Raw genomic sequence first — 15,822 nt, forward strand, 5'->3', positions numbered from 1 at the left:
TTGCAGGTATAAAGTCATATAAATTAGTACTTGACACTGGTTAACTGTTAATATTCTAATGTTAGCATTCTCGCTTTTTTAGCTCCTAGCTACATGCCTTGGGAATTCTTGACGCTATCTGGCCAGCGTGCTACCTGCTTGCATTGCCTTCGCACGCAATTTCATCGTGAAAATGTAGTTTTGAGTTCAGATTATCATTAAGATGTCAGTTTAAATATGTGAATGTGTCATGACCATATAAGTACTGAGGCATAATAATATTATTTATATATGGATGGTAAAGATAAATATATAATTAAATTAATTGTTTGTACAATGAATAATATATATTTTTTGACGAATACATAACAATCTTTATATAAAAACGAGGCATTGATTTGACATCACGTAGGGAAATGAGGACGTTGTTAAATGAATTGAAGCCAATAAATTATATATGAAAATGTAAAAAATATACTATGGTTATGACAATAAACATTTTTCAAGGAGTGCACGATAGCTATTTGACAGATAATTATTCATACAAAAATAGGTATTATGATGGCATACCAATACATCCAGTAATATTAAAAAGTAGCTGGAATAAATAAAATAAATAAAATAAAAAATGCCCCGATGATTAAATTGCAAATTACCAGTTTGATACACACTTAAATAAATTGCCAGAAATAGCCAATTTGCTCAATTTACCTTTAACTCTATGTTATTATTAATAATTAATGATATTTACACTTAATTGAACGGTTTAAAAGAGGAGAAAACACGAAAAAAAATGACAATCAAATTTTGAAACATAGTTCATCTTCAATTTTGACTCTTTAAAATTCAAAATTCAACCGAAAAAAAAGAGGACAAAAACTAGCTAATTCGAATCTTTTTGAAAAAAATTCAAAAAATAATTTATGGAACATCATTGGTCATTTTTCCTGATTAAGATGCATTTTAGAATTTTGATGACATGTTTTAAATAGGTTAAAATCCAATCTGCACTTTGTTAGAATATATAACAAATTGGACCAAGCTATATTTCTAACAAAGACAAAATCATTATTTCTTCTAGATTTTCCAGAACAAAAATTTTAAAAGAAATTCAAAAGACTTTGAAATAAGATTTAAGTTTGATTCTACAGATTTTCTAGATTTGCCAGAATTTTAAAAAAATTTTTTAATCATAATAAGTTTGAAGAAATATTTCACAAATATTCTTCGTCGAAAAAACAGAAGCTAAAATGAAGAATTAAATTAAAATGTATTTATTATTCTTTACAATAAAAAAAATAAATTTACTTGAACATTGATTTAAATTGTCAGGAAAGAAGGGGAAGGAATTTAAAAGGTAAAAAGGTATATGTGTTTAAAAATCCTAAAATCATTTTTAAGGTTGTATTTTTTCTCTAAAATTGTCTTTCTGAAAGTTATAAGAAGCAAAGTAAAACAAATAATGAATTTATTTAAACAAGTGAAGACCAAGTCTTTAAAATATTTTCTTGGATTTTCAAATTCTATTTGAGTTTTGTCTCTCTTAGAATTAAAAATGTCGAGCAAAGCGAGACCAGCTTGCTAGTAAATAAATACAATTAAAAAAAATAGAGGCAGCTCACTGGTAAGTGCTGCTATTTGAGCTATTTTTAGAACAGGCCAGCGGGCTACTCATCTGGTCCTTACGGGCTACCTGGTGCCCGCGGGCACCGCGTTGGTGACCCCTGCTCTAAACAAACATGGTGTTCTTCAATGTTTCTGCACTATTTTCACCAAATGTTCTGTAAACATCCAGTGAGGAGGGTGAAAAACATCAAGCTTTAACACATCAGCCACCTGAAACGCTAACAAAGACCCTCGCTGCTGAAGAAGTGAAACCAAAGTCATCTGCAAGGAACGCAATAAAAGTAACACATTTAAAACGGAGTTTACAAAGCAAAAGATAAAAATGGGGTTATCGGTTTTCAGAGTCCGTAGCTGAATCGGTTTGGAAAAACTGTATTTTATATATATTTATACAAACCCCGTTTCCATATGAGTTGGGAAATTGTGTTGGATGTAAATATAAACGGAATACAATGATTTGCAAATCCCTTTCAACTAGGGATGTCCGATAATGGCTTTTTGCCGATATCCGATATTCTGATATTGTCCAACTCTTTAATTACCGATACCGATATCAACCGATACCGATATCAACCGATATATGCAGTCGTGGAATTAACACATTATTATGCCTAATTTGGACAACCAGGTATGGTGAAGATAAGGTACTTTTAAAAAAATAAAATAAAATAAGATAACTAAATTAAAAACATTTTCTTGAATAAAAAAGAAAGTAAAACAATATAAAAACAGTTACATAGAAACTAGTAATGAATGAAAATGAGTAAAATTAACTGTTAAAGGTTAGTACTATTAGTGGAGCAGCAGCACGCACAATCATGTGTGCTTACGGACTGTATCCCTTGCAGACTGTATTGATATATATTGATATATAATGTAGGAACCAGAATATTAATAACAGAAATAAATGAGGCGGAGGTTTTTTGGGTTGGTGCACTAATTGTAAGTGTTTTTTATGTTGATTTAATAAAAAAATAAAAATAAAAAAAAATAAAAATAAAAACAACGATACAGATAATAAAAAAAACTGATACCGATAATTTCCGATATTACATTTTAACGCATTTATCGGCCGATAATATCGGTCCATATTCGGTTGAATATGCTACAAAGACAAAATATTTGATATTCAAACTCATAAACTTTGTTTTTTTTTTGCAAATAATAATTAGAATTTCATGGCTGCAACACGTGCCAAAGTAGTTGGGAAAGGGCATGTTGACCACTGTGTTACATGGCCTTTCCTTTTAACAACACTCAGTAAAGGTTTGGGAACTGAGGAGACACATTTTTGAAGCTTCTCAGGTGGAATTCTTTCCCATTCTTGCTTGATGTACAGCTTAAGTTGTTCAACAGTCCGGGGGTCTCCCTTCTGCTATTTTAGGCTTCATAATGCCAAACACATTTTCAATGGGAGACAGGTCTGGACTACAGGCAGGCCAGTCTAGTACCCGCACTCTTTTACTATGAAGCCACACTGTTGATGTAACACGTGGCTTGGCATTGTCTTGCTGAAATAAGCAGGGGCGTCCATGGTAACGTTGCTTGGATGGCAACATATGTTGCTCCAAAAGCTGTATGTACCTTTCAGCATTAATGGTGCCTTCACAGATGTGTAAGTTACCCATGTCTTGGGCACTAATACACCCCCATACCATCACACATGCTGGCTTTTACACTTTGCGCCCTATAACAATCCGGATGGTGCGGAGGACACGACGTCCACAGTTTCCAAAAACAATTTGAAATGTGGACTCGTCAGACCACAGAACACTTTTCCACTTTGCATCAGTTCATCTTAGATGAGCTGGGGCCCAGCGAAGCCAGCTGTATTTCTGGGTGTTGTTGATAAATGGCTTTTGCTTTGCATAGTAGAGTTTTAACTTGCACTTAAAGATGTAACAACAAACTGTAGTTACTGACAGTGGTTTTCTGAAGTGTTCCTGAGCCCATGTGGCGATATCCTTTACACACTGATGTCGGTTTTTGATGCAGTACAGCCTGAGGGATCCAAGGTCCGTAATATCATGGCTTACGTGCAGTGATTTCTCCAGATTCTCTGAACCTTTTGATGATATCACGGGCCTTAGATGGTGAAATCGCTAAATTCCTTGCAATAGCTGGTTGAGAAAATGTTGTTCCTAAACGGTTCGACAATTTGCTCAGGCATTTGTTGACAAAGTGGTGACCCTCGCCCCATCCTTGTTTGCGAATGGCTGTTTTTATACACAATCATGGCACCCGCCTGTTCCCAATTAGCCTGTTCACCTGTGGGATGTTCCAAATAAGTGTTTGATGAGCATTCCTCAACTTTCTCAGTCCTTTTTGCCACTTGTGCCAGCTTTTTGGAAACATGTTGCAGGCATCAAATTCCAAATGAGCTAATATTTGCAAAAAAAAACAACAAAGTTGAGCAGTTTGAAGGTTAAATATCTTGTCTTTGCAGTCTATTCAATTGAATATAAGTTGAAAAGGATTTAAAAAATCATTTTATTCAGTTTTTATTTACCTTTTACACAACGTGCCAACTTCACCGGTTTCGGGTTTTGTCCCGTTTGATCATCCGTATGAATCTCCAAGTGGCCATGTGGGTAAACGAGTGTAATGAGGTGTGTTCACCTGCACAGGTACATCGGCGCGTTGGGGGCGCGGGTGATCTGCGACAACATTCCGGGCCTGGTGAACAAGCAGCGGCAGCTCTGCCAGCGCCACCCGGAACTGATGCAGTCCATCGGGGAGGGCGCCAAGGAGTGGATCAAGGAGTGCCAGCACCAGTTCAGACACCAGCGCTGGAACTGCAGCACCCTGGACCGGGACCACACCGTGTTTGGCAGGGTGATGCTGCGAAGTGAGTGCACACAACTGGCAACCGCACACCCTTGTAAAAATCCCCACTGTTATCACACCATTAATGGATGAATGTCTCATGAATAAATCCCGACACGTAAACACGAGGTGTTTTCTTTTGGGGAGTGCGGGAAAGTGGCTATTCTCTTAGAAAAAGCAGCAGAGTACGGGGAGATTGTCACTGGTGATGTATAAACAGTAATAGGAGATGTAAATATTTGGCTGGATGTTTCTGGCAACCAGACATGTCGCCTGTCTTCTGCTCGCTTGCGCTGAGGACACACGAGGCAAGAGGTGGATCACGTCTTCTCGCACACAAGGAAAAAGCTGCCACACGAGCAGATGGGAAAAAAAAAAAAAAAGGTGAAAGAAAAATGATTTTCCAGGTAAAAAATGATTTTCAAGGTAAAAGTTATATAATATAATAAATGATAAATGGGTTATACTTGTATAGCGCTTTTCTACCTTCAAGGTACTCAAAGTGCTTTGACAGTATTTCCACATTCACCCATTCACACACACATTCACACACTGATGGAGGGAGCTGCCATGCAAGGCGCTAACCAGCAGCCATCAGGAGCAAGGGTGAAGTGTCTTGCCCAAGGACACAACGGACGTGACTGGGATGGTAGCAGGTGGGGATTGAACCCCAGTAACCAGCAACCCTCCGATTGCTGGCACGGCCACTCTACCAACTTCGCCAGTTGATTTTCAAGGTCAAAAATGATTTTCAAGGTAAAAAGATTTTTAAGGTAAAACATGATTTTCAAGGTAAAAAATGATTTTCAAGGTAAAAAAATGATTTTCAAGGTAAAAAAATGATTTTCAAAGTAAAAAAGATTGATTTTCAAGGTAAAAATGATTTTCAAGGTAAAAAAAATGATTTTCAAAGTAAAACTTGATTTTCAAGGTAAAAGTTGATTTTCAAGGTAAAAAATGATTTTCAAGGTAAAAGTTGATTTTCAAGGTAAAAAACTGATTTTCAAGGTAAAAACTGATTTTTAAGGTAAAAACTGATTTTCAAGGTAAAAAATGATTTTCAAAGTAAAAAATGATTTTCAAGGTAAAAAATGATTTTCAAGGTAAAAAAAATTATTTTCAAAGTAAAAAAAAAATTATTTTCAAGGTAAAAGTTGATTTTCAAGGTAAAAAATTATTTTCAAGGTAAAAAATTATTTTCAAGGTAAAAGTTGATTTTCAAGGTAAAAAAATATTTTCAAGGTAAAAAAAACGATTTTCAAGGTAAAAACTGATTTTCAAGGTAAAAAAATGATTTTCAAAGTAAAAAATGATTTTCAAGGTAAAAAATGATTTTCAAGGTAAAAAATGATTTTCAAAGTAAAAAAGATTGATTTTCAAGGTAAAAATTATTTTCAAGGTAAAAAATGATTTTCAAGGTAAAAAAATTATTTTCAAAGTAAAAAAAAAATTATTTTCAAGGTAAAAGTTGATTTTCAAGGTAAAAAATGATTTTCAAGGTAAAAGTTGATTTTCAAGGTAAAAAATTATTTTCAAGGTAAAAAAAACAATTTTCAAGGTAAAAACTGATTTTCAAGGTAAAAAAATGATTTTCAAAGTAAAAAATGATTTTCAAGGTAAAAAATGATTTTCAAGGTAAAAAATGATTTTCAAAGTAAAAAAGATTGATTTTCAAGGTAAAAATGATTTTCAAGGTAAAAAAAATGATTTTCAAAGTAAAAAATATTTTCAAGGTAAAAAAAAAATATTTTCAAGGTAAAAGTGGATTTTCAAGGTAAAAAATGATTTTCAAGGTAAAAATTGATTTTCAAAGTAAAAAAGATTGATTTTCAAGGTAAAAATGATTTTCAAGGTAAAAAAAATGATTTTCAAAGTAAAAAAATGATTTTCAAGGTAAAAACTGATTTTCAAGGTAAAAACTGATTTTCAAGGTAAAAAAATGATTTTCAAGGTAAAAACTGATTTTCAAAGTAAAAAAGATTGATTTTCAAGGTAAAAATGATTTTCAAGGTAAAAATTGATTTTCAAAGTAAAAAATGATTTTCAAGGTAAAAAATGATTTTCAAAGTAAAAAAGATTGATTTTCAAGGTAAAAATGATTTTCAAGGTAAAAAAATGATTTTCAAAGTAAAAAAGATTTTCAAGGTAAAAAAAAATAGATTTTCAAGGTAAAAAATGATTTTCAAGGTAAAAGTTGATTTTCAAGGTAAAAACTGATTTTCAAGGTAAAAACTGATTTTCAAAGTAAAAAATGATTTTCAAGGTAAAAAATGATTTTCAAGGTAAAAAATGATTTTCAAAGTAAAAAAGATTGATTTTCAAGGTAAAAATGATTTTCAAGGTAAAAAAATGATTTTCAAAGTAAAAAATATTTTCAAGGTAAAAAAAAAATATTTTCAAGGTGAAAGTTGATTTTCAGGGTAAAAAATAATTTTCAAGGTAAAAGTTGATTTTCAAGGTAAAAAAATGATTTTCAAGGTAAAAAAACTGATTTTCAAGGTAAAAAAAAAAATATTTTCAAGGTAAAAACTGATTTTCAAAGTAAAAAATGATTTTCAAGGTAAAAAATGATTTTCAAGGTAAAAAATGATTTTCAAAGTAAAAAATATTTTCTAGGTAAAAAAAAAAATATTTTCAAGGTAAGTTGATTTTCAATTTAAAAAAATATTTTCAAGGTAAAAGTTGATTTTCAAGGTAAAAAATGATTTTCAAGGTAAAAAAAAAAAAATTTCGGGGTAAAAAACTGATTTTTAAGGTAAAAACCGATTTTCAAGGTAAAAACTGATTTTCAAAGTAAAAAATGAGTTTCAAGGTAAAAAATGATTTTCAAGGTAAAAAATGATTTTCAAAGTAAAAAAGATTGATTTTCAAGGTAAAAATGATTTTCAAGGTAAAAAAATGTTTTTCAAAGTAAAAAATATTTTCAAGGTAAAAAAAACAACATATTTTTTTTAAGGTAAAAGTTGATTTTCAAGGTAAAAAATGATTTTCAAGGTAAAAATGATTTTCAAGGTAAAAAAATGATTTTCAAGGTAAAAACTGATTTTCAAGGTAAAAACTGATTTTCAAAGTAAAAAATGATTTTCAAGGTAAAAAATGATTTTCAAGGTAAAAAATGATTTTCAAGGTAAAAAAATATTGATTTTCAAGGTAAAAATGATTTTCAGGGTAAAAAAAATTATTTACAAGGTAAAAAAGATTTTCAAGGTAAAAAAAAAAATATTTTCAACGTAAAAGTTGATTTTCAAGGTAAAAAATGATTTTCAAGGTAAAAGTTGATTTTCAAGGTAAAAAAATGATTTTCAAGGTAAAAAAAAAACCTACAGCTGACAGGCTGTAGGGTCCGGAAACATCTACCATGCATGGACCGCACTCCGTGAATACTTATATGCAAGTGATTTCTTCCTTTTTAAAATTTTTTTAATACATTTGCAAAAATTTCTAAAATTACTTTTTTCCATTGACATTATGGGGTATTGTGTGTAGAATTTTGAGGACAAACATGCATTTATTCCATTTTGGAATAAGGCTGTAACATGACAAAATGTGGAAAGAGTGAATACTTGTTATCACACTCGTTGCTAGGCAGAATTAGTAGGACACCATCATTTGACCATTTACCGTGACTAGAGATGTCCGATAATGGCTTTTTTGCCGATATCCGATATTCCGATATTGTCCAACTCTTAATTACCGATTCCGATATCAACCGATACCGATATATACAGTCGTGGAATTAACACATTATTATGCCTAATTTTGTTGTGATGCCCCGCTGGATGCATTAAACAATGTAACAAGGTTTTCCAAAATAAATCAACTCAAGTTATGGAAAAAAATGCCAACATGGCACTGCCATATTTATTATTGAAGTCACAAAGTGCATTATTTTCTTTAACATGCCTCAAAACAGCAGCTTGGAAGTTGGGACATGCTCTCCCTGAGAGAGCATGAGGACGTTGAGGTGGGCGGGGTGTGTGTATTGTAGCGTCCCGGAAGAGTTAGTGCTGCAAGGGGTTCTGGGTATTTGTTCTGTTGTGTTTATGTTGTGTTACGGTGCGGATGTTCTCCCGAAATGTGTTTGCCATTCTTGTTTGGTGTGGGTTCACAGTGCGGCGCATATTTGTAACAGTGTTAAAGTTGTTTATACGGCCACCCTCAGTGTGACCTGTATGGCTGTTGACCAAGTATGCCTTGCATTCACTTGTGTGTGTGAAAAGCCGTAGATATTATGTGACTGGGCCGGCACGCAAGGTTTATTGGCGCTCTGTCATAAATTTTACTTTTTGAAACCGATACCGATAATGTCCGATATTACATTTTAAAGCATTTATCGGCCGATAATATCGGCAGTCCGATATTATCGGACATCTCTAACCGTGACCTTTTTTCCGGAAGGTTCTTACTGGGAGGGATGAAGCCGACCCAGCAATTTTAGACTTAGACTTAGACAAACGTTATTGATCCACAAGAGAAATTGTTCCACACAGTAGCTCAGTTACAAAGGATGGAAAGGGTACACTGCAAAAAGTCAGTGTTCAAAAACAAGAAAAAAATAAATAAAAATGAGGGGTATTTTATTTGAACTAAGCAAAATTATCTCCCAATAGAACAAGAAAATTTGGCTTGTCAAGACTTTCCAAAACAAGTAAAATTAGCTAACCTCAATGAACCAAAACATACCTTAAAATAAGTATATTCTCACTAATAACAAGTGCACTTTTCTTGGTAGAAAAAAGAAAAAGAGACCTTTTTGCTCAATATGTTGAAAAATATTCTTAAATCAAGTAAGTGCTAGTGCCATTATCTTGACATAATGATATGCGCTCGGCATCATGATTTTTTTTTTTCATGCTTGAAGTAAGAAATGATGACTTTAAAAAAGTAGTTTTATACTCGTGAGTGTTGATGACACAGCTTTGCAACAGTTGATATTCTAGTTTCAAGCATGTTTTACTCAATATAGGTCATCAAATCTCAGCAACAAGCTGTAATATCTTACTGAGATCATTTAGGACCAAAACACTTAAAACAAGTAAAACACTCTAACATAAAATCTGCTTAGTGAGAAGAATTATCTTATCAGACAGAAAATAAGCAAATATCACCCTTATTTGAGATATTTAATTCTATTTAATTCCTGATTGATTTTTTTAATTCATGATGGACTTTACAAATATATTTAGCTTGTATGCGTACTAGGGATGGTTTACGGAAAAAAAAGCTGAACCAATTATTTTGGTAATCAGGTAATGTTTTAACTATTTTGTTAAATTAATCGAGTTATCGGATAAACCCCATTTTATAGTGTCTTTAGTGAATTAGTTGAAATAAACACCATTTTTTGTACTCGCTATAACCTTCATTCTTTTTTTCTAATAAATAATACTTCATCAACATTGAAATTGTACGTTTAACATGTGTACATCGATAAATAATAATAATAATAATCTCTGCTCTTCGCCATCGCACAAATCACAGCACCCACACACCACCGCTCTCATGGACGCTCTTTTTCCAGAACAGCTAACCTTGACTAGTCGGATGTGTTTGGGTCTGCCAACGCCTTCTTCTCCGATTTCGCATCAACATTTGCAACAAACATGCCCGATGTAACATTGATTGGACTCATCTACAATAACCTGCCCAGTGGCCTAGTGGTTAGAGTGTCCGCTCTGTATATATGTATCTGTTTATATTTTATTTTATTTCTGATTATTATTATCATTAATGTATTATTATTTCCTTTTTTTTTCTTCTTTGTTTATTTAATCGATGTATTTGTAGATATTACTTTGTTTTTGTTGTTGTTTCTTTCTTTTTTGGGAGGGCTGGTATGGATGGGATATAAACAAAAATATTTTGACATTTAGGGCTGACAATAGATATATAATTTATGTGAATATGATGTAATGGATAGGAATGTCTGATGCTGGAGGTCAACAAAAAAAAAAAATTAAATAAAAAAAATAAATAAATAAATAAATAAATAGAGTGTCCGCCCTGAGATCGGTAGGTTGTGAGTTCAAACCCCGGCCGAGTCATACCAAAGACTATAAAAGTGGGACCCATTACCTCCCTGCTTGGCACTCAGCGTCAAAGGTTGGAATTGGGGGGTTAAATCACCAAAAATGATTCCCGGGCGTGGCCACCGCTGCTGCTCACTGCTCCCCTCACCTCCCAGGGGGTGATTAAGGGTGATGGGTCAAATGCAAAGAATCATTTCGCCACACCTAGTGTGTGTGTGACAACCATTGGTACTTTAACTTTAACTTTAATACTCCCCTGTCTGTCAAGGGAGCTAACATGCTAATGAATAGTCCACAGTGCCCCTAGTGTTTCAGCAGAGTAACGCATGACATGCACCCAAACCCGACAAAGAGACATCAAACAATCATGATCAATCAATCATCAATTAAAGTGGATTTATATAGCCCTTAATCATAAGAGACCGGATGGATGCCGAGTGGATATGGTTAATAATGTGAGTCTAGTCCAGGGTAGGGTTGTACGGTATACCGCTACTAATGAATTAAAAACGGTACTATACTGCTTCTGAAAAATACCGGTACATTTTTTTTTTCTTTCCGGACTGACATTGAGAACTTTAATTATGACCATTGTATAACCCTGTAACTACTTGGTATCGGGTCAATACCTACATTTGTAGTATCAGCCAAAAGTATCAAATAATAGAAGAATAAGTGATTTTTACAAACCCCAAAACCAGTGAAGTTGTGTAAATGGTAAATAAAAGCAGAATACCTTTATTCAATTGAATAGACTGCAAAGACAAGATACTTAACGTTCAAACTGGAAAACTTTGTTATTTTTTTGCAAATATTAGCTCATTTGGAATTTGATGCCTGCAACGTGTTTAAAAAAAGCTGGCACAAGTGGCAAAAAAGACTGAGGGAAGTTGAGGAATGCTCATCAAACACTTATTTGGAACATCCCACAGGTGAACAGGCAAACTGGGAACAGGTGGGTGCCATGATTGGGTATAAAAGCAGCTTCCACGAAATGCTCAGTCATTCACAAACAAGGATGGGGCGAGGGTCACCACTTTGGGAACAAATGCGTGAGCAAATTGTTTAACAACATTTCTCAACCAGCTATTGCAAGGAATTTAGGGATTTCACCATCTACGGTTCAAAATATCATCAAAAGGTTCGGAGAATCTGGAGAAATCACTGCACGTAACATTGAATTGATCCCTCAGGCGGTACTGCATCAAAAAGCGACATCAGTGTGTAAAGGATATCACCACACGGGCTCAGGAACACTTCAGAAAACCACTGTCGGTAACTACAGTTGGTCGCTACATCTGTAAGTGCAAGTTAAAGCTCTACTATGCAAAGCGAAAGCCATTTATCAACAACACCCAGAAACGCCGCCTGAGCTCATCTAAGATGGACTGATGCAAAGTGTACAGTTTGTGGAGGGTCCTTTGGAGGAAAAGAACCATCCGGATTGTTCACCACAAGGGTGAAGTGTCTTGCTCAAGGACACAACGGACGTGACTAGGATGGCGGAAGCCAGAGATCGAACCAGGTCCCTTTTATTTTGAAAAGTATTGTAAAGTATCCAAAAGTATTGGAATATATTTTATACTAAATAAGGGTATTGGGACTACCCTGGTCCAGTTCATAAGGAGGTCAGCAGGGGATCAAGAGAAGTCACCAACTGATGCATAGAGGAGTAGTACACTTAACGGCTAGTGCATCCTCTGTGGAAAACTGATCCGTGGCAGAGTATTAAAGAGAAGCGGCAGATCAACTGGTCTAAAAAAGGGGTCTATTTAAAGGCTAGAGCATACAAGTGAGCTTTAAGATGGGACCTAAATGCTTCTACTGAGGTAGCATCTCTAACTGTTAGTGGTGGGGCATTCCAGAGTGCTGGAGCCAAAATAGACACCACTTCTGTGATGGAGAGGAGTCACACACACACACAGACGGAACCACAATGGCAACAAAGTGGTACCTCTGGTTTTGTACACCTTTACATTTCCTCATTCATCATGGATGTGTTTCAAATTGTTTGTTAAACTATAATTATTCTCAATAATGTGTGTTTTGTTTAAAAAGTTTGGTCGTCCCGAACAGCTTCATAAAATGTATGGGAAAAATTGCTTTGGTTTTCGTACGATTCCGTTACATCGGCGAAAATTGAGGTACCACCGAAAGCAGTACTATAAAAATGTATATTAAAAAAATGATCGTTAGGTCAGGAAAAACCGCGGAGGCTATTTCATCCCTACAAGCCTATAAACTTCAATGAAATCCTCTGAAGAGCAGGGAAACCTGCGAAACAGGCTTGTAGGGATGAAATAGCCTCTGTGTTTTTTCCCTGACCTGTTTCGCAGGTTTCCCTGCTCTTCAGATGATTTTATTGAAGTATATAAAATCCCCTGAAGAGCAGGGAAACCTGCGAAACATCATGAAAAAAAAATCCCATTTCATCAAGAAAACACAACGAAAGATGTGTTTTATATATATTTTTTGGTTATAAATTAGTTCAGGAAAAAACCCAGAGGCTATTTCATCCCTACAAGCCTGCTTTGCAGGTTTTCCTGCTCTTCAGGGGATTTTATTGAAGTATCCCCCGAAGAGCAGAGAAACCTGCGAAACGATTCCGTTTCATCTGACCTTTTGGAACACGTTCTGCTCTTCAGGGGATTTTATTGAAGTATATAAAAATCCCCTGAAGAGCAGGGAAACTTGCGAAACAGGCTTGTAGGGATGAAATAGCCTCTGTGTTTTTTCCTGACAAGCCTGTTTCACAGGTTTCCCTGCTCTTCAGGGGATTTTTATTGAAGTGTATATAAAATCCCCTGAAGAGCAGGGAAACCTGCGAAACAGGCTTGTAAAAAATATAATTCGTCTCAATAATGTGTGTTTTCTTTAAAAAGTTTGGTCATCCCGAACAGATTCATTAAATTTATGGGAAAAATTGCTTTGGTTTTCGTACGATTCCGTTTCATCGGACCTTTTGGAACACGTTCTGCTCTTCAGGGGATTTTATTGAAGTATATAAAAATCCCCTGAAGAGCAGGGAAACCTGCGAAACAGGCTTGTAGGGATGAAATAGCCTCTGTGTTTTTTCCTGACAAGCCTGTTTCACAGGTGTCCCTGCTCTTCAGGGGATTTTATATACACTTCAATAGAATCCCCTGAAGAGCAGGGAAACCTGCGAAAAAGGCTTGTAGGGATGAAATATCCTCAGGTTTCCCTGCTCTTCAGAGGATTTTATTGAAGTATATAAAATCCCCTGAAGAGCAGGGAAACCTGCGAAACATCATTGTAAAAAAAAATCCTATTTCATCAAGAAAACACAACGAAAGATGTGTTTTATATATATTTTTTGGTTATAAATTAGTTCAGGAAAAAACCCAGAGGCTATTTCATCCCTACAAGCCTGTTTTGCAGGTTTTCCTGCTCTTCAGGGGATTTTATTGAAGTATCCCCTGAAGAGCAGAGAAACCTGCGAAACGATTCCGTTTCATCTGACCTTTTGGAACACGCTCTGCTCTTCAGGGGGTTTTATTGAAGTATATAAAAATCCCCTGAAGAGCAGGGAAACTTGCGAAACAGGCTTGTAGGGATGAAATAGCCTCTGTGTTTTTTCCTGACAAGCCTGTTTCACAGGTTTCCCTGCTCTTCAGGGGATTTTTATTGAAGTGTATATAAAATCCCCTGAAGAGCAGGGAAATCTGCGAAACAGGCTTGTAAAAATATAATTCGTCTCAATAATGTGTGTTTTCTTTAAAAAGTTTGGTCATCCCGAACAGATTCATTAAATTTATGGGAAAAATTGCTTTGGTTTTCGTACGATTCCGTTTCATCGGACCTTTTGGAACACGTTCTGCTCTTCAGGGGATTTTATTGAAGTATATAAAAATCCCCTGAAGAGCAGGGAAACCTGCGAAACAGGCTTGTAGGGATGAAATAGCCTCTGTGTTTTTTCCTGACAAGCCTGTTTCACAGGTGTCCCTGCTCTTCAGGGGATTTTATATACACTTCAATAAAATCCCCTGAAGAGCAGGGAAACCTGCGAAACAGGCTTGTAGGGATGAAATATCCTCAGGTTTCCCTGCTCTTCAGAGGATTTTATTGAAGTATATAAAATCCCCTGAAGAGCAGGGAAACCTGCGAAACATCATTGTAAAAAAAATCCTATTTCATCAAGAAAACACAACGAAAGATGTGTTTTATATATATTTTTTGGTTATAAATTAGTTCAGGAAAAAACCCAAAGGCTATTTCATCCCTACAAGCCTGTTTTGCAGGTTTTCTTGCTCTTCAGGGGATTTTATTGAAGTATCTCCCGAAGAGCAGAGAAACCTGCGAAACGATTCCGTTTCATCGGACCTTTTGGAACATGTTCTGCTCTTCAGGGGATTTTATTGAAGTATATAAAATCCCCTGAAGAGCAGGGAAACTTGTGAAACAGGCTTGTAGGGATGAAATAGCCTCTGTGTTTTTTCCTGACAAGCCTGTTTCACAGGTTTCCCTGCTCTTCAGGGGATTTTATTGAAGTGTATATAAAATCCCCTGAAGAGCAGGGAAACCTGCGAAACAGGCTTGTAAAATTATAATTCTTCTCAATAATGTGTGTTTTCTTTAAAAAGTTTGGTCATCCCGAACAGATTCATTAAATTTATGGGAAAAATTGCTTTGGTTTTCGTACGATTCCGTTTCATCTGACCTTTTGGAACACGTTCTGCTCTTCAGGGGATTTTATTGAAGTATATAAAAATCCCCTGAAGAGCAGGGAAACCTGCGAAACAGGCTTATAGGGATGAAATATCCTCAGGTTTCCCTGCTCTTCAGAGGATTTTATTGAAGTATATAAAATCCCCTGAAGAGCTGGGAAACCTGCGAAACATCATTGTAAAAAAAAATCCTATTTCATCAAGAAAACACAACGAAAGATGTGTTTTATATATATTTTTTGGTTATAAATTAGTTCAGGAAAAAACCCAGAGGCTATTTCATCCCTACAAGCCTGTTTTGCAGGTTTTCTTGCTCTTCAGGGGATTTTATTGAAGTATCCCCCGAAGAGCAGAGAAACCTGCGAAACGATTCCGTTTCATCGGACCTTTTGGAACACGTTCTGCTCTTCAGGGGATTTTATTGAAGTATATAAAATCCCCTGAAGAGCAGGGAAAGCTGCGAAACAGGCTTGTAGGGATGAAATAGCCTCTGTGTTTTTTTTTACTGACAAGCCTGTTTCACAGGTTTCCCTGCTCTTCAGGGGATTTTATTGAAGTGTATATAAAATCCCCTGAAGAGCAGGGAAACCTGCGAAACAGGCTTGTAGAATTATAATTCTTCTCAATAATGTGTGCTTTCTTTAAAAAGTTTGGTCATCCCGAACAGATTAATTAAA

At 35.1% G+C, this 15,822-nt stretch overlaps 1 protein-coding gene across 1 annotated transcript in view; it reads left to right on the top strand.

Annotated features, from left to right (window-relative positions):
• LOC133643605 (protein Wnt-2b-like) overlaps positions 1–15,822 on the top strand; it is a 42,739-nt gene that overhangs the window by 13,016 nt on the left and 13,901 nt on the right. Inside the window, exon 2 of the mRNA XM_062038274.1 lies at positions 4,233–4,453. Coding sequence (XP_061894258.1) covers positions 4,233–4,453 — 221 coding nt within the window. The remainder of the gene's footprint in view (positions 1–4,232; positions 4,454–15,822) is intronic.

Source organism: Entelurus aequoreus, linkage group LG26 (assembly GCF_033978785.1).
Source record: "Entelurus aequoreus isolate RoL-2023_Sb linkage group LG26, RoL_Eaeq_v1.1, whole genome shotgun sequence".
Lineage (NCBI taxonomy): Eukaryota > Metazoa > Chordata > Actinopteri > Syngnathiformes > Syngnathidae > Entelurus > Entelurus aequoreus.